This window comes from Dendropsophus ebraccatus, chromosome 9, assembly GCF_027789765.1.
Source record: "Dendropsophus ebraccatus isolate aDenEbr1 chromosome 9, aDenEbr1.pat, whole genome shotgun sequence".
Lineage (NCBI taxonomy): Eukaryota > Metazoa > Chordata > Amphibia > Anura > Hylidae > Dendropsophus > Dendropsophus ebraccatus.
In genome coordinates, this window is record NC_091462.1 from 35,089,070 (window position 1) to 35,109,336 (window position 20,267).

The window sequence follows — 20,267 nt, forward strand, 5'->3', positions numbered from 1 at the left end:
GAAGCTTTGTTAAGTAAAATCGGTGCTAAATCAACTCAATAATCTTCTGCTGGGAAGAGCATTGGATATGATTTTCTAAAAACAGCGACTGGGGGGGGGGGGGGATTCGGGATACAGAATAATTGCATTTGTGTTTAAGCGAAGAGCCGGATTCTCCTCTTATGTAATACTTAAAACTAAACACCGGGTGGACGTGGTTAGTCAGGGCGTCTCTTATTATACAGCTATCCAGGGGTTACCTAGATTAAGGCGAGGACCTCTTGTAGTCTACCACCTAGTACAGACTCCCCTACAAGGCAAATATGTGACGCTATCTAAAAGCTATACAAAAAAAAAAAACAACAAAAAAAAACACACAAAAAATATCACAGTGTAATACAGTGGTGAAGTGTTACTTGTACTTAAAAATCCAGCTTATGTGAGCGATCATTATTCCACTTAAAGGCAGGCACCTACAGCTCGCTTCACGTTTGCGGAGATGTAAATTTGTGGCACACAAAAATGGCCTTTAAAAACGCTCATTTCATACTTGTTATTCCTGCGGAGACAGCCATTATGAGGCGAACGGGAAACATTTTCTGCTTATTGAAATAATTACAATAGGTTTAAAAAGGCAAGGACCCTGGCAGCTTGGCTTCAGTATCAGACCGAAGGAGTTGTAAAATAACACGCGGAATAAGAATAGTCAAACACAGAGGCACAAATAGACCTCTGATTGATACATTAATGGGGATAGTCAACCTCTTATACTGATCGGTCGCTGTTTTTTTTGCCTTTCCGTCATTAATATGCCAGGATTTCAAGAGAAAAATGAAGGAATTTTTTTTTTTTTTGCTGCTGCTGCTTTAGGGAATTTATTTTATGTAGAGCAGAAGTAAGAAACCGTGGCTCTTTAGCTGTTGCAAAACTACAACTCCCATCATGCCTAAATAACTGGAAGCCATCAAGGGGCATTTACATGTATTTACAAGTAGGCACCAGAGGGCATGTGCCTAAGGTGGCAATGTTGAGGGGGTAGCATTCAGGTATGTCAAGTGAAAGCCCCTAGGGCAGCACAAGCTGTATGAACCTGTGACCCCGGACAGCCCCCCCCCCCCCGGACAGGGCCCCGCATCCATACCCCTGCTCCTGTGTGTCCTGCTTCCGGTCCTGCTGCGGAGATCTAGCCGTCGGCTCATCTGTGCGCTCAATATGCAAGTGAGTGGAGACGAGTCCAATGGCCACAGGAAATAACTGCTATAGTCATTTCCTATGGCCATCGGACTCATCTCCGTTCATTTGCATATTGAGTGCGTAGATGACCTGACGGCAGCAGGACCGGAAGCGGGACACACAGGAGGGCCGGTATGTATGCGGGGCGTTGTCCAGGGGTGGGATGGGTTGTTTGGCTCTCCGGAGTGATAGGTTCCTTTTAACAAGTGTGAAAACTAGAGAAAAGCACATTTACAGTAGGAAGGAAGCAAATCCCTTTCTTCCTATCTGCATTCTGCTTATCAGGCTGTGGGCTTTGAAGTCTGCTCCACTCTGTGCCACTCCTCCCCAGGTGCTGGGAAAAGATGGATCTGGTCCTGGGAAACTGGGGGAAGTTTATCAGCTCCTGCTGCATTGTGGTTAGACCAGATGGATGGAGTCAAGTGCGGCTTAAGACTATGTTCCCACAGTATTTTGCAACCAAAACCAAAAACACAGATAGGCTATGTTCACCCACTGTTGAAATTGAGTGGATGGATGTTACTTAATGGCAAATATTGGCCATTATTTCAAGACAACGACCATTGTTTTAAAACAACGGCAGTTATTTGCCATTAAATCATGGCCATCCACTCAATTTTATCAGTGTGTAACCATAGCCTGTGTTTCCACTCCTGGTTTTCGTTGTAAAATACTGAGCAAAAATAGTGTGGGAACATAGCTTTAAAAGGGGTTATCCAGGCTTAGAAAAACACAGCAATTTTCTTCCAGAAACTGCATGATTCTTGTCTTTAGTTTGAATGAGGTTTTCACTAAAGTGATTGGAGCTTAAAGGGGTTGTCCAGCGAAAACTTTTTTCTTTCAAATGAACTGGTGTCAGAAAGTTAAATAGATTTCTAATTTACTTCTATTTCAAAATCTTAAATCTTCCCATACTTATAAGCTGCTGTTCGTCCTGCAGTGAATGTTGTTTTATATACATTCAGAAACAGTGCTCTCTGCTGCCATCTTTGGCAGAGACGGAAACTGTCCAGGGCAGCAGCAAATTGCCATAGAAAACTTCTCCTGCTCAGGACCATTCCTGTCTCGGACAGAGATGTCAGCAGAGAGCACTGTGTCTGAACGTAAATAAAACAGCACTTCCTGCATGACATATAGTAGCTGATAAGTATGGGAAGACTTGAGATTTTTAGATTAATAGAAGTAAATGACAAATCTATTTAACTTTCTGATACCAGTTGATTTGAAAGAAAAAACATTTTTCGCTGGACAACCCCTTTAATTAAGAACCACATACACCCTGGGGACAGGTGTGTTGCTGTTTTTGCAAAAAAAAAAAAAAAATTTGATGGTGCTTTTCCTAATTGAGGGGATGCTACCTCCTGTAGGTGGCACTGTAAAGAAAGTTCTCTTCCTTCTGGAAATGAGCTACTTTGCATACTGAAAGTGGGGACAATACAATGCAGCAGAATATGTCAGCGCTATGTAGTTTAAGCAATAGGAAATATTGACGCTGATAAAACAGATGGGAAAGGAAATAAATCGTTAATCAATTAGACTAGAATCAATGCCCGCGGATGAAGCCATGCTAACACGGCCAATGGTTGCACAATTTTCTAGGTAATACGGGCAACATCAGGGTAGAGCTCTATGTGCATGTAGCAGCCACAATGTGCGTGCACACCAGACTCCACAGGGCTTTATAATAAAGTGCTTCCTTTATAGCTCTACTTTTACATGCATATGAACAGCAGGGATTGGGGAAGCACTGCAGAGCGTGGGAACTAGTTAAATCACTGTAGGAGCTAATTTTTTTTATCTTTTACTTCCTTTATATGCATAAAAGAAAAGAGGTCCAAGTGCTCAAGTACAAAGGTAATATAGTAATTTCTAATCCCGGCTGCGGTTTAGGACGGAGATCTCTGTTCCACAGCAATGAACATTACATATCGTAGCCGGTCGTGCAGGGGGAGAGGACTTCCAGAGGTAAATCGGGAACATTTTGTCAGCACCTTCACTCATGCTGTATGTGAATGCTGCGCTGCTGTCTGAGTTACTACCGCCAGGCTTTTACTAATGTCAATGCTGAATACTACCCCGCTGTAAGCTCCACAGGTTGTGAGGGAAACGAAAAGTTATTTTCTTTTGTGTCGATTTCAAGAAGTCTCTGGGAAGCCAAGAAGGTAGAAAATATTATTATAGCAACTGAAGGAGGGTGCAACAGGTAGCAGACACAGAGACGTAGGTCTTAAAGGGAATGAGTCACTTGCATTAAAAAAAAAAAAAAAAACACCTAATACACCTACAGAGTAAAGCATGTTTTTCTTTTTCTACATTAAGGCTATGTTGACACCGTGTAATAGACCGGCTGTTCAGTGACCCGGCCAGGAACGGCTGGTCTCTGAAAAGATCATCGCAGCCGGATGATCTTTAGCGCCGTTTAGTTCTGATGCAGCCGCATCAGTGCGCGCCCGCATCAGAACTCCCCACAGCACACAAAGAGGCGTGCGGCCGGAGCCGTTCGCTCCATAGTGTGCACTGACAGGGTTTTTAGCGGTGGCAGAAAATTGGCATGTCAGTTTTCTACGGCACCGCTAGGGATCCTGGCCAGAGTGTATACCATGTGTATACACTTCAGCTGGGATTCCCTTTAGAAGGCAGCACTACGCAAGTAACAACGGCCGGGATTCCCACGGAACTTACATTGCGTGAACATAGCCTGCGGATTCCACAGCTCGACCCCGCGCGCATCTACATCTGTCCCATAGACTCTATTCTATGGTCAGGCGAATTCCGCTGTCTACCCAAAGACTTGACAGGTCAGTTCTTTGGGCAGAGGGTAGAATTCCCCTGACCATAAATAATAATAATAATGCTTTTAATTGTATAGCGCACACAGATTCCGCAGGACTTTACATAGTTTTGCCAATTATTGCTCCCTGTCCCCAATAGGGCTCACAATGTTTTGAATGTGGGAGGAAACCCACGCAAACACAGAGAGAACATACAAACGCTTTGCAGATGTTGCCCTTGGTGGGATTTGAACCCAGGACCCCAGAGCTGCAAGGCTACAGTGCTAACCACTGAGCCACCGTGCTAACCATAAAATGGAGCCTATGGGATGGGCGGAGATGCGAGCGGGAGCGAGCAGTGGAATCTACAGGATATTTTCTGTGTGGTTCCGTAGTCTGAATCCGCCCTAAGAGGGCAACCATATTGACTGAGCTGCTGCTCTCCTCACCACAACAGCAGCAACAGCAGCAGCGTCTCCTATCACTGACTGACTGTGGTGTCCAATTGGTGATCTGCTTCTACACTCTGCCTCAGGCAGACTCTAGTAGCAAAGCATTAATCAAACTGATCACTGCTATGCAATAGCACAGCATTGGCCAATTTAAATCTAATAATTGCTTATAAATGTATATAAAATTACTACAAAGCACCTCCAACAATAAAAGTTGAAATCACACCCTTGTTCCCACTTACATATAAAATTGTAGAAAAATAAAAAACATATATATTTGGTATCATAGCATACAGAATCAGTCAAAATGATCAACCTACAATCATATGGTTTACGCAGGGTGAACAACGTAAAGGAATAGAGGGAAAAAAACAACCTCCAGGATTGCCAATTTCTTGTCACGTAATATATCAGAAAAAATGTATAAAACCCAATCAACAATTCCCATCTACACCAATAAAAAACTATAGATCATGTTGCAAAAAAATATGCCCTGAATGTCTCTTAGAAGGTGAGGAGCAGAGCACAGCTTCAGTGTGACCTGGACATAGGTGCACCTTTGGTCCTGAAGAGGTTAAATATGGTTAACATTAAAAACGAATGGATTGTTTTCTGGACACATAAATCAAATTAAGTTGTGTAAATGTACCAAGATTACGAACTACGTATGATCTAGTGTGGCTAATGTGGACTTATCCATATTGTCCATGGTTATCCATTCCCGACCCTATAGCCTCCTGTAGGATCACTAGGGGCTTCTGAAGTCGGATATGTTGATTGCCAGGTTAAATCCACGAGACAATCCCCTTAAATTCAAAATACGTACAAGAGATGGGTATAAAGCCTTCATTACTAGAACACACCAATTAAATAAATAGCATGATTTTGGTATAACTCCAGCCGGGCACACGCTATAGTTATTCCATAGCAAAAAGACAATTTTGCCCATTAGGATGATCCGTGATGAGCAGACAGCGCCGGTCAGGTGAAGGGCCAGCACTTATTTGAAAAGCCTACAAGAGTTGCCTGGAGCTTGCTGCCGGCTGTTGCCCTCTCTTTATATCCACGTTGTGCCTTTCTCAATAGGATCACCAGACATCTATAATGCATGAAGGAGAACAGAAAACCAATAAATGATCCTGCCCTTCAAGAAGATTGGAAGCCAGGTCCTGTCTGATGTTTTTGAACTTTTTTTTCCAAGACCAAGCCACCATGTAGCGATGCCTCACACATCTTTTTCATCATTGGAAACCTCTGATTTCTGAGTCTTGTAGACATCACATTGGGTTTCATCAAGAGGGACTCTCCTCTGGCTTCTCATGCTGTCGGGTTGCGACCTTCACCATAACCAGGTGTATTTTTAGACCTACCCTAGTGTTTTCCTAACTTTGCTTTTTTTTGTGCTATTATGTGTTATCAAAAAGAACCATTCGGGAGAGGTGTGAGGTTTCAGATGGTCAGAAAGAAAGAAATATCCCATTCAAATGTCTGAGTGTGAACAAAGGCTTTACATGGCATGCACATAACATTATCACCTGGCTGCTACAATTAGAAGAATAAAAAACGCAAATGGCTACAGAAAAAGTATTCAACATTATGTAGGAATTGGGAACCAAGATCTCTCAATGTATATCCTTTCTTCCCAAGATCCGCATTTGCTTTAGTTAGGTATTTGCCAGGTGTAGCAGAAGGAAATTATAGGTAAAATATATTGCCACATAACATTACCTTCCTATTCTCCTCATGTCCTACAATTAAGGCTATGGTCACATCTGGTCACTATCGCATGTTCTAGCCACATGGTGGCACAGTGGTGGAACAGTACATTACAGTGGTTTGCAATAAATTTGAATATTAACAATTTTTTTCCCCAGTAATTCAATTCAAAAAGTGACCTCATAAATTCTATAGAGTCATTACATACAGAGTGAACTTGATGATTATGGATTACAGCCAAGAAAAACCCAAAAGTTCAGTATTTCAGAAAATTAGAATAATTAACCCAAAACACCTGCAGTGGCTTCCTAAGTGTTATAAAAGGTCCCTTAGTCTGGTTCAGTATGCAACACAATCATGGGGAAGACTGGTGACTTGACAGATGTCCAGAAGGCAGTCATTTACACACTCCACAAGGAAGGTAAGCCACAAAAGTTCATTGCTAAAGAAGCGGGCTGTTCTCAGAGTGCTGTACCAAAGCATATTAATGGAAAGTTGAGTGGAAGGAAAAAGTGTGGTAGAAAAAGGTGCACAAGCAACCGGGAGAAACGCAGTCTTAACAGGATTGGAACGAAAATGCCATTCGAAAATTTGGGACAGATTCACAATAAGTGGACTGCTGCTGGAGTCATTGCTTCAAAAGCCACCACATCCAGACGTCTGCAGGACATGGGCTACAAGTGTTGCATCCCATGTGTCAAGCCACTCCTGACCAATAAACAACGCCAGAAGCGTCTTATCTGGGCCAAGTAAAAAAAGAACTGGACTGTTGATCAGTGGTCCAAGGTGCTGATTTCAGATGAAAGTAAATTTTGCATTTCATTTGGAAATCAAGGTCCCAGAATCTGGAGGAAGAGGGGAGATGCTGTACACAATCCAAGCTGCTTGAGGTCTAGTGTGAAGTTTCCACAATCAGTGATGGTTTGGGGAGTCATGTCATCTGCTGGTGTAGGTTTACTGTGTTTCATCAATACCAAAGTCAACACTGCCGTCTACCAGGACATTTTAGAGCACTTCATGCTTCCCTGTGCTTAAAAGATTTTTACAATACCTGGTTGACTAACCACAGCATCACTGGGCTTGATTGGCCAGCAAACTCGCCAGACCTTAACCCCATATAGAATTTATGGGGTATTGTCAAGAGGAAGATGAAAGACACCAGAGCCAACAATGCAGACGAGCTGAAGGCCGCCATCAAAGGAACCTGGGTTTCAATAACACCTCTGCAGTGCCATCAGCTGATCGCCTCCATGCCACATTGATGCCGTCATTCATGCAAAAGGTGCCCCGACCAAGGCATTTACTGTACAGATTTTTCATTGGGTCGACATTTCTGTGTTAAAAACATTTTGTTGGTTCCATATAATATTCTAATTTTCTAAATTACTGACTTTTGGGTTTTTCTTGGCTGTCATCCATAATCTTTAACAGAAATAAACGCTTGAAAAAGTTCACTCTGTATGTAATGACACTATAGAATATATGAGGTCACTTTTTGAAATGAATTACTGAAACAAAAAACAAAAAAAAACTAAATATTTTTGTTGATATTCGTATTTATTGCAAACCACTGTATATACCATACACTTTATGCACTTGAAAATTAACTGAACGCACCAACTAGTAGACTCTGTTTGATCCACTTGGACACGGCAGGGGAACATCAGCATACAGTTTTGTAAGTGCAAACACTGGCATTATGTAATAACATCTGCATTGCAGCCTTCCCTTCTGGGAGGATAGGTCCCCCATAGGCATCATTCTGAGATCTGTTATGTAAAAGGCTACATGAACATCTATACCGTTGTTGACCCTGAAATTGTATACGTTAATTTATTAATAGCTACTATGTCCACCTTTGCAAATAGCTTTATTGCCCTAATGCAACTAAGGCTATGTTCCCACACAGTATTTTTGCTCAGTATTTTGCAACCAAAACCAGGAGAGGATTGAAAACACAGAAAGGCTATGTTCACTCACTGTTGAAATATTGGGTGGCCGCCATTTACTGGCAAATAATTGCAGTTAATTTGAAAACAACGGCCGTTATTAGCCATTAAATGGTGGCCATCCAGTAAATTAAAGAGTGCGTGGACCTAGCCTTTCTGTGTTTTTTTTTAACTCTCTCTTCTGGTTTTGGTTGCAAAATACTGACCAAAATACTGAGTGGGAACATAGACTAATAAAGTATGATATATTATGTCTTGCTTTATTATAGCGATTATAAGGAATGGTTTCTAACTGGGAATAGTGTAGTGGAGTCAGCTGGAGACATCAAAGAGGATTGTAACAGAAAAACACATACAGGGCTGCATACAATATATTTTGGTATAAGGGGTACGCCATAATATCTGACATCAGTTGATTTAAAAGATTTTTTTCTCTGGAGTACCTCTTTAAGCTGCCTTTTGTATAAAGCCACGTTCCTGCCTTTATATTTTATATATTTTTTTTTTTAAAAAAACAACATATAGTTCAGATGAGAGTCCCACTGAGGAACGGGCTAAGCTGACATCGCTGTGTGCAGTGCTACAGAATAGGTTAGAGATAATAGATGCAGTGACCCTTAATGATATTTAGTATCTACTAGGCTACGTTCACACAACATACTTTTTTTGGAAAAAAACGGCTGTTCTTTTCATTTTTCCATTAAACAGACAATGCAACAACGGACGTTTGTTTCACACAATGTATTGAACAACGACCGTTGTTTTAAGTGCCAAACAACAGCCGTTGTTCAATGCACTGTGTGAAAACAATGGCCGTTGTTGCATTGACTTGAGTGCACATCACTGCAATATAAAAAGTACTTATTATAAAAAGTACATTTTGTGAACATAGCCCTAAAGCTCTGGCCCTACAGCTGTTGCAAAACTACAATTCCCATCATGCCTGGACAGCCGAAGCTTTAGCTTCCAGGCATGATGGGAATTGTAGTTTTGCAACAGCTGGAGGGCCAAAGGTTCCCCATCCTTGCCGTAAAGTGTGTAGTTGGTCACACAGCGATTTTAAAGGGTTACACAACCAAACAATAACTTGAAAATTACATTTAACAGTGAAATGCACTGCCCTAGATTGCACCAACTTATATACACTGGAATCCAGTATCCAAGGTGAAGGGGCAGCAATGTTTAACCTTACAGTGGTAAGATGCCTCAGAAGTGTGGTCCATAGCAGTAATACAACAGGTCTACCACACAGATCCAATAAATCAGGCTTTACCTGATCCCTCAGCAGTGACTGAGCTGGCGTTGATCCCGGAAAGGCCAAATAATGGGCATTCTCTGTCTGTGTTCACATGACCCCACTTGTGACATTTTATGCATCTCACATTGCGAACCTTTAAAAAAAAAAATATTAATTAAGTATGGTCAGTAAAATAAAGCCTGTGAAATACACCAGGACATACTACAAGCCACGTATATTACAGTGCACCTGTACCGCTGCTCTCTCACTAACTGGACGCAGGTCCACGCTAGATGATACACTAGCCAAGGTAGCCATATAGTGGCCAGCGAGTGCGTGCACAGGTCCATTGCAAATAAACAGATCCTGTGTATCACCTGGTGTGCTCATGCGTCTCCCCCCACCTCATCTGAAGAGGAGGCCAGAGATCACAATTACAGATACACTGTAAGGTGTTCAGCCATGTTATTTGTTTGTGTCCCAGTTGCAAGTCACACGTTCACATATAAAGGGATGTATCATGTATTTTTTTTTAGTAATTAAGATCATGTTCTTTTCTTCTTCTTGTTTTTAATTCCTATATTCTATTCCCTGCACACGATTATGGAGGGCAGCCTTCTAACTTAAGATGCTTTTCAACAGCTTTAAGCTGGGTTCACACTACGTATATTTCAGTGAGTATTGTGGTCCTCATATTGCAACCAAAACCAGGAGTGGATTAATAACACAGAAAGGCTCTGTTCACACAATGTTGAAATTGAGTGGATGGCCGCCATATAACAGTAAATAACGGCCATTATTTCAATATAACAGCCGTTGTTTTAAAATAACAGCAAATAGTTGCCATTAAATGACGGCCATTCACTCAATTTCAACATTGTGTGAACAGATCCTGTGTTTTTAATCCACTCCTGGTTTTGGTTGCAATACGAGGACCACAATACTGACTGAAATATACGTAGTGTGAACCCAGCCTCAAGATGTATGCTTTACGGCAATGCAGTCTCCCTGGCTTACAGTGTCTATGACCCATTGGGCCCACATCTGCTATGCCTTGTGGAGACACATTTATTAGGTTGAAAGGGCGTGACTTATAATTTAGCGCTACATGTAAAAATATCATGCCAAAATGTTGCGCATTACTACTGAGGCTGAAGGAGGCCAACAAATAGTTGCTGTAAACTGAAACACAAACTTAAGATGACACAGTATACAGATGCAACAGGACATAGTGCCTAATCCTCATGATAAATCTGGTGCATTTGAGCTCTGTCCATCTAGGGTCGCACAGTCTAAGTAAATTCCCCTATTGTCTTCTTTGGTAGAGTTTTCTAGGCATGCTCTGTGACCAGTGAAGGAGTTAGTGTGCAGGGAGGGGGAAGAGGGGAGCTGTGGCCATCATTATTTGTTACCTATATACTGGCATTTGCTATCATTGTAATCCTGGCTATGATAATAGTAAGGAGACTCCGGAGAAGTGTCAGCTTATTATTAGGCTTAGTGGCCAGAATGGCAACAGCAACATTTCAGGAAAAATAGGAGGCAAAGTGGAAATGAAAATGAACAAAAATTCTTAAAATAGATATGTTTCATTTAAATAATCTGGCGGAGGAAAACAAAAATCCAAATACCTGAATACCAAAGGGCTGATCTCGGATATTCATGTCATCCTTAGCATATCTGTAAAGTATCAAGTAAAGACAAAATGTTAATGACCCCACATGAGTGATAGTCCTGAAATCGGGACCCCCCCCCCCCTTCCTCCAGGTTAAAAGCCTTGTGACCATGCCCAGAGGGTACATTCTACCATTAATATTTGGATTTGCATGCATTTACAGCATATGTTCCTTTCAGCAGCACTCCTGCTTACTTGTGCTGGGCACAGAGCCCACTATATACAACAGAGTAACACTAGAACAGTACCAGAAGCTGTAACTGTGCTGTAATTTCAGATTCTAAGGCTACAGCTCTGGCTTCCTGCGATTTGTGAATGTCAACCTTTTCCACAAAGGACGTTATTACAGCCATTTATGTGAAAAGGCTATGAAGTTGCATATGACATGTGTTACATGCTGAGAAGCCTCAAGGTTACCAGAACATTTCCTTACTTTTCTCGAGGAGCCATCTTCTGCCACTCAAATTTGTAATCAGTCTCCCCCTCAGTCTAAAAGGGAAAAAAAAAAATTAGGCACCATGATTTTTTTCTTTCGTTAACACTGATAAAACAATATTTGTGGATATAGAAGCTAAAGAAGGAACTAGACATGAAAGATGCCATTAGAGTGATCCCAACATCTATGATGTCCATATGTCCTATTAGGTATAGTGAACCTGAGACAGTTTTGAGATTTAAGGGGTATGCCGGCAGCATTTTTTTCCTTTCAAATCAACTGGTTTCAGAAAGTTATATAGATTTGTGATTTACCTTTATTTAAGTCTTCCAGTACTTATCAGCTGCTGTATGTCCTGGAGGAAGTGGTGTATTCTTTCCAACCTGACACAGTGCTCTCTGCTGCCACCTCTGTCCATGTCAGGAAAAGTCCAAAGCAGGAACAAAGTCCCATAGAAATAGAAAACAGACAGAGGTGGCAGCAGAGAGCACTGTGTCAGATTCGAAAGAAAACACCACTGCCTGCAGGACTTACAGCAACTGATAAGTACTGGAATACTTTTGAGAAGTAAACTACAAATTTATATTACTTTCTGAAATTAGATGATTTTAAAGATTCTTTTTGCCAGATTACGCTTTTAAAGGGGGCTACCTGATGAGACAACTCAAGTTCTGCAAACTGGTAAAATAATGTCCAATGGAAATAATCCATCAGTGTCTAACTAACGTCTACTGAAATTAGAGGGAAAAGATGCACCCAAGAACGACTTAAAGGGGCAGTGCCATGGGATAAACCTTTGTCCATTCCACAGAGCATATGGACATTGTAAATGAGGGACCCCATATCTCACAGGTGTCAAACCTGGGGCTCTAAAACTATCATTTCCATCATGCCCAAAAAGCAAAAGCCAATGCTCTGACTGTTCCGGCATTATGGGAGTTGTAGTTTTCATACAGCTGGAGGGCTGCAGGTATGCAGGTATGACACCCCTGCAGTGTCCCTTCTCTATTATTTTAGAGAGTGCGCTGTGCTGCTGCTCTGCAGGATTTGGCCTGGCCTGGTCACCCTGTTATCCGTTGTGTAATACTACATTTCCCTGCAATAGTACAGAGCACACTGTCAGGGGTTTCAGCAGGCAGACATGAGAATGAGTTACAGTAGGTTTCCTGATGGGCACGTACATATATAAGAAACAATACAGGACAATAGTCTACAACCTGTGGCTGTCTATCTATTGTACAACAACAGCTTCTAGTATGCCCTGACAGCGGGCTGGAGAGTGACAGGATGGAGGCCACTGAGGAAAGCTTCCTTTTATAACACAATAAATGAGGAGTGTGATATCAGTGTCTTTTATACATACATTAAAAGGGTAGGTAGTGAAAGAAAGCTAGTCATAGTGAAATTTCTGCGTTTCGTTCTCTTAGGCTAGGTTCACACTACGTTTTTGCAATCCGTTTTTTTCATCCATTTTTTGCAAAAAAAAAAAAAGGATAAAAAACGGATGCATGTGTGTGCATCCGTTTTTCCATTGAAATCCATTACAAAAAAAAGGGATCAAAACGGATCAGTTTTTTTAACGTACACAAAAACGTAGTCGACCTTATTTTTGTGTCCTAAAAAAAAAAAAAAAAAAAAAGGATGCTTTTTTTTTTTAATGAATTCAATGGAAAAATGGATCAAAACGGATGCACAAACATGCATTCGTTTTTTCAAAAAAAAAAAAAAAAAAAAAAAAAAAAATGAAAAACGGATTGCAAAAACGTAGTGTGAACGCAGCTTTATATAATCTGATAATCCAGATCTATTCATCTATTGGATTCATGTACATGTACATCCATAATATAGATAATGCAAAATGTTCTAAGAAAGCAAGATGCATACAAAAATGCATCCACAAGGGATCGACTATATCCCTCCATACTACAAGCTGCAGTCTTTGCCATGCATAGGATCCCACTGCATAACATTAAATTTATCAGAAATGCCATTATAATTGCTTTATAAAATAAAAATATATGTTTTGTTTCCCCCTTTGCCTTAGAAGAAGCCATATACACAGTAATACAACAGTGACATCAAGAGGTAACAGGTGGTACAAGTTATTATACAGTATATAATCCACTATACAGGGATACAACATCAGATGATACCAATTGTAGCCCATAAACCTTGTTATTTATTATAGGGGCTTAAAGGGGTTATCCAGAATTAGAAAAAGCACAGCTACTTTCTTGCAAAAACAGCACCATCCCTGTCCACAGGCTGTGTGTGGTATTACAATGTAGCTCCATTCACTTCAATGACACTGAGCTGTAAAACCACAACCAAACTGAGGACAGGAGAGCGATGTTTGTGGAAGAAAGCGGACATGTTTATCTAATTCTGGACAACCCCTTTTTTGGTTCATTTCATTCATTGCAAAATGTTCTAAATATTTTTTATTGCTTGCTGTAGAGTCTGTGCAACTCCTGTACATAGTAAGATGTGCTGAAGCTTGTGACCGATAGGACAGAACACTGCTCCAGGCCTGGTTGGTTGTTTCTGGTATTTCCCTCCCACCTCTCACAGTAGCCTAGTGTAAGTACCATCAGAAGAGGGAAGGGGTTGTAGACAGTAGATCAGTATGTTTTGTCAGGAAGAAAGTACCCAAGTCATCAGGAAGGTCAGATCACACAGGTTGTATAGCATCACAGTGTAGTTACAGAAGAAAACAGACATGGTCTATAAAGCGGGAGGAGGGTGGATCACGGAGGGTGTAAATAACGGAATTAAATCCAACAATTTTGCAATGGGGGGGTAGATCACATCAGTGTAAACGAATATGGGGAGCAGGTTGACACTTTTTATAATATTTACCTCTTTTGTTTCTTGATTGAGAAGTCACGTGTGGAAGAAAAAAAAAAAAAGTATAAAATTAATAGTACAGACAGAAGCCAGTAGTAACATTTAAATGGAATCGGAATTGCAACTGCATACTGTTAGGTAGCTGTCAGGGAGACACACTGTACCATTTATTTTCTAGTTTATAATGTCAAAGAGATGTTCCCAAGCTCCTTACATACTGAGAGCTGTAATGCCTCCTCGCTTCCCCTCCCATACCTGTCTCTGCTTCATGCTCGGCTTCCAGCTGCCTGTCCTTTAAATTTTTTTGCAGAAATCAATAGTACTGTCGATTTTAAGAAACTTTGTAATTGGGTTTATTAGCCAAAAAATGCATTTTTATTATGAAAAAGCAGTTTAAAGCTCTCCCCCCTGTCTTCATGATTGTCTATGAAGAGGGGAGGGGTTGAGGGAGATGAGGCACCAAAACAGGACAAAAAAAAGAGTTAATTTACAGCTACATCACAGGGCTATCTCCTCTGAGGAAAGCACTGACCTCTCTGACCTCTGAATACCGGCTTTAAGGGTATAAACCCACACACCGTATAAGCAGCGTATTTACTGCTGCGATACGCAGCAAATACGCAGCAAACACGCAGCAAAAACGCAGCAGATTATATCTAAATAACTGAACACAGCATCAAATCTGTACCAACAAATCTGCTGCGTATTTGCTGCGTATTTGTTGCGTATCTGCTGTGTATACGGTGTGTGGGTTTGTACCCTAACAGAGCTCCCCGCTGTGTAATCCTTTGTTCTCTACTCTCTGCTGGTGACTAATCTCCCTCCTCCCCTCTCCCCTCTCCATAGGTTATAGGGCCCGACTGATGTAAAAGTCGAGATTTCCTGATAATGAGCAGTGAATGAGAGAGAGGAGGGGGGGGGGACTAGGGAAAGTCTTTTTGAATGCAGATAATGGCATATTTGCCTAATAAACCCAATTACAAAGTTTCCTAAAATCGCCTGGACTATTGATTTCTGCAAAAAAATAAAAATACAATGACAGTGACACTTTAAGACCAGGAAAGCGGCAGGACACTGGGGGACAAGAGCGATGGAACGCAGGCGGGAGCACTGTAGTCAGGGAGGAAGGTGGATGTCATTGTTTTCTCTCTCCCCAGGCATTGCCAATAAAGGTGTCCCGACTAGACTACCCCTTTAAAGCGACTCTGTACCCACAATCTGACCCCCCCAAACCACTTGTACCTTCGGATAGCTGCTTTTAATCCAAGATCTGTCCTGGGGTCAGTTCAGCAGGGGATGCAGTTATTGTCATAAAAATAACTTTTAATCCAGCAGTGCTGTGTCTAACGGCAGAGCTTACATTTGTATATGCATTAGGCTGGCACACTCTCTCTGTCCCTCCTCCCCACCCTCCTCAGTATTATGGTGTTTTACACGGAATGATTTATAGTTCGAATTTGCACGATAACGGTCGAATTCGAACGATAATCGTACGTGTAAACGCAGCGAACGATTAAGCGACGAGCGAGAAATCGGTCATTTTGATCTTTCAAAAACTTCTCAAATCGTTGTTGATCGTTTGCAAAAAACTCGCAGATCGTTCCATGTAAACAGTCTTTCAACGATTTCACCTATGTATGAGATAGGCTTGATCGCAAAACGATTTTTCCGTACGATGTATCATTCCGTCTAAACGCTGATCGTTATTAAAAAAAAATCGTTCTTTCCAAAACGTTAATTGTGCGATCGGGCAAATTATCGCTCCGTGTAAAACCACCATTAGGAATGCTCCAGGCAGATTGCTCCCTATTCCTCACCTGTTTGTATAATGAACATGGGCTGGATCGTTAATACACCTGTGCAAAGCTCAAACAGCAGTAAATGTTGAGGAGGGTGGAAAGGAGGGACAGAGAGGGTGTGCCAGCCTAATGCATATACAAATGTAAGCCCCGTCCGTTAGATACAGCGCTGCCAGATTAAAAGTTGTTTTTAGGACAATAACTGCATCCCCTGTCGAACGGACCCCAGGACAGATCTTGGATTAAAAGCAGCTATCTGACGGTACAAGCGGTTTGGGGGGGACAGATTGTGGGTACAAAGTCGCTTTAAGTCAATGAAAACACTGGCTAGGCCATATGGGTAGCGGTCATTAGGTTCACATTTCGGAAATTGTGTAAGTTTGTCTATACAGCTTCATTTAATCCTTTTATCTATAGCGGCAAACTGATATGACAGGATTTTGCAAAGCCGCATCCCATGCAACTTCTGCATTGTATCTGCCACCAAATGGGTTTTCAGGCAAAAATAAAAAAACAGGCCAAGATTGGCACTTCCAAGATTCCCGTGAATCGGCCCGTGAGAATGCTTTTGTTATTCGAAGTCACTTATGCGTGCGTCACTTTTGCGCAAAGAAACTCCAGCACTAATTTTAAAAATCCCCAGATAAGGCAATTTTGTTGGGTCCCCTGGTTTTCAGTTTTTTTTTTTTTTGGTGCAAACTTTAGCGCAAAGTTAAGCGGCCTAACAAAAATGGTACAAGACCTGGGAAATGTACCGAAAATAGATCCATTTATTCCCCCCATTCAGCATCAGAAAAGCTACAACAAAACAGAGACAAGAAAACAGTGAGCAGACGGCGTACCTTTCTCGGCCCCCGGTGGTGCTTCATACATGAAGTTGAGGCCATTTTTCACTTTTTCATCACCCAGTAGTAATCTGATAATATGAACAAAGAAGGAGGAAAGTTATGGTATAAGAATTCCTATGAAATAGCACAATACATGAAGGCCTAAAAAATTCTACAGTATTTGAGTTATTTCCCTTTAAAATTTCACACTGTCCCTTCAGTAATAACACAGTCAGGCTGTGTAGGGGACACGCCTTTTAAAGTGTCACTGTTGTTTGGAACATAGAGACATGTCAAAACCTCCGATTGGTCTGGGTCCGAATGTTCAGACCCCTACCGATCAGGAGAACGAGCCGGGAGCAGACCGCGCTGGAACACATCCTCTCCACGCTTTGTGTAAAAAAACCCACAAAAACAAAAAGTCGCGCTCCATAGACTTACGTCATGAGACAGACTCTTTTTTTCTAACACAGAGCAGGGAGAGAATGCGCCGATCGGTATGGGTCTGAACACCAAGACCCTGGACCGATCAGAGGTTTTGAAAGTCAAAAGTTTTCCCAAATGACAGGTATACTTTAAAAGGGGGTGGTAAATACCAGTTGATAATTTATTTAAAAACACTCATGAGGAATTATAGGAGAGCTGCAGAATTATGGGAAAAGTTTCTCCAGAATTGGTGTATGATGGGAAACACAATTATATACTAAACAAACAAACAAAAAAAACCCCACACATACACAAATCAAGAGGGAGGTCATGTATTTTTTAAATTTATAAATATATAAATACAACTGATAAGGATATAATGTGGATCTATTAGTATAACATGTTACAGCAGTTACAGGAAATATCCCCTTTTCACCCAGGCACCCAGGCAGTCACCGGCTCTTTGGAAAAAGAACTCAGATCCCTAAATTGTCCTTTAAATAGAGCTGTGGTCAGACATGGGTACTGTCACTCCATTCAACTCTATGGCCTTAGTTAAGATAATCAAGTACAGAGGAAAAAGAATGATCGTCGTCTGTGGACAACCCCCTTTACAGCACTTCTGCCCACTTGTTAGGTTGCTTCATGCAGGTACTGTAAGTGACGAAACTGTAATATTGTCTTGGTAACCAAAAAGAAATACCACTGAGAGCAGCAACAGTAATATAAGGCCCCTGGGCACCATCTCAGGATGAAGAAGAAATTGTATAAGATAGATAGATAGATAGATAGATAGATAGATAGATAGATAGATAGATAGATAGATAGATAGATAGATAGACCACCCTTTGTCCAGACCAAATTCCCCATGCCCAATTTTTGGTTCCACTACAGATTATGTGAACTGTCCATCTTCTCCGAGACCACCACTCACCGGTTGTCATATGACTCTTGTTCTTTTAAGTACTGTTGCATTAAATCTTCCTGTTTCTTCTTATCATATGATATTTTCTGCTCGGCCATCCATACCTGGAGATGACACATGGACGTTACTTAGCATTGTAAAAGAGGAAAAGCATTCGTTATTCTGTCTACTGTGCTGCATATCCGTATTTAATACTGAGCAATATGGACTACAGCGAAAGTTTCCGTGCAGAATCCGCGTTCCACCCAAATAATTGACATGTAAATTCTTTGGGCGGATTACGCTAGAGGAGTCCTATAGAAGTCAATGGGGCTTAAATTCTGCTCGAAATTGTTATGTTATGCTATGCATGTTCAAGTCGTTATGATTACAATGATATATAACATGTATGACTTTTCTTGTATCTGAAGGCTTTTAAAAAATTCAAACCATTGTTAACAAATATATGTTCCTTAAAATCGCTCCATTCCCAGGCTTATAGCGCTTTTATCCTTTGGTCTATGGGGCTGTGTGAGGTGTCATTTTTTGCGCCATGATGTGTTCTTTTTATCGGTACATTGATTGCGCATATGTGACTTTTTGATCACTTTTTATAAAAATTTTTCTGGATTTGATGCGACCAAAAATGCGCAATTTTGCACTTGGGAATTTTTTGGCGCTAATGCCGTTTACCGTGCGAGATCGGGAATGTGATAACTTAATAGTTCGGGCGATTACGCACGCGGCGATACCAAATATGTTTATTTATTTATTAATTTATATTTATAAAATGGGAAAAGGGGGGTGATTTGGACTTTTATTAGGGGAGGGGATTTTTTATTAATAAAGACACTTTTTTACATGAACCAGAAGCCCCCCTGGGGAACTTGTATATACACAGCAAAGATCCATTAGATCGGTTATAGATTGCTTTGGCCTGCTGAGACGGGATCAGCGCTATTGCGACGCTGAGGCCCGGGCCGGCCAGAAGAGTAGTAGACACTTATTACGGGAAATGCTTATAAAGTGTTTTTTCCCTGCACTTATACTGCATCAAGGCTTCACTTCCTGGATAACATGGTGATGTCACCTCCTGGATAACACAGGGATGTCCCGACCCGACTCCCAGAGCTGTGTGGGCTGTGGCTGCTAGAGAGGATGATAGCAGAGGGACACTGAGGGACACAGGGCACTGGGGGAACACTGAGCATCTTCCTTTGTTGTCGGGTTGTGACATCACCAAGTTATCCAGAAAGTGACATCACCATGTTATGCAGGAAGTGACATCACCATGTTATCCAGGAAGTGAAGCCTTGATGCAGTAGTAAGTGCAGGGAAAAAAGCACTTAAGCATTTCCCATAATAAGTGTATATTGGTGATTTGGATAACTTTTGGGGGGCAATACAATACTTTAATAAAAATTTTGCCAGACTTCTCCTTTTAATGGCCCCCATGGACTGTTATGCATTTCTCACTGATTTTAGGAGTCTGTGTGTATTTTCAATTCATTACAATGAGGCATTTACTATGGTGTGCCGGTTACTACATGGGACATATCTTGTTGTCTTTTTCCATGTGCAATGTAGTCTCTTATGTCATTGGCTGGACAATGTATTTGCTGTGCATGGTCCACACCTTCTTTGTGTTAACCAATGCAGCTGCTTTTTTCTTCTAATGACGTCCTGGGTGATTGGCTGAGCAGGACAGCACAGGAGTGACAACCTAAAGATATGACAGCTGCAGCACTAGGGTCAAAGTTGAGATATATAGTTGGAAACCTGGAAAACCCCTTTTAAAGTGTCACTGTTGGTTTTATTTTTTATATATATTTTATTTTTTGCAGAAATAAATAGTACACAGGATTTTAAGAAACTTTGTACTTGGTTTATTAGGCAAATATGCCATTATCTGCATTCAAAAAGACTTTCCCCAGGTTCCCCCTCCCCTCTCCTTCACTGCTCATTATCAGGAAATCTAGACTCTTTTACATCAGTCCAGCCCTGTCTAACCTATTG

At 41.3% G+C, this 20,267-nt stretch overlaps 1 protein-coding gene across 1 annotated transcript in view; it reads right to left on the reverse strand.

Annotated features, from left to right (window-relative positions):
• CIR1 (corepressor interacting with RBPJ, CIR1) overlaps positions 1 to 20,267 on the reverse strand; it is a 30,077-nt gene that overhangs the window by 8,715 nt on the left and 1,095 nt on the right. The window contains exons 2-7 of the mRNA XM_069982964.1: positions 18,282 to 18,376; positions 16,937 to 17,010; positions 14,308 to 14,318; positions 11,446 to 11,501; positions 10,969 to 11,017; positions 9,374 to 9,491 (exon numbers count right to left, since the gene is read on the reverse strand). Coding sequence (XP_069839065.1) covers positions 9,374 to 9,491; positions 10,969 to 11,017; positions 11,446 to 11,501; positions 14,308 to 14,318; positions 16,937 to 17,010; positions 18,282 to 18,376 — 403 coding nt within the window. The remainder of the gene's footprint in view (positions 1 to 9,373; positions 9,492 to 10,968; positions 11,018 to 11,445; positions 11,502 to 14,307; positions 14,319 to 16,936; positions 17,011 to 18,281; positions 18,377 to 20,267) is intronic.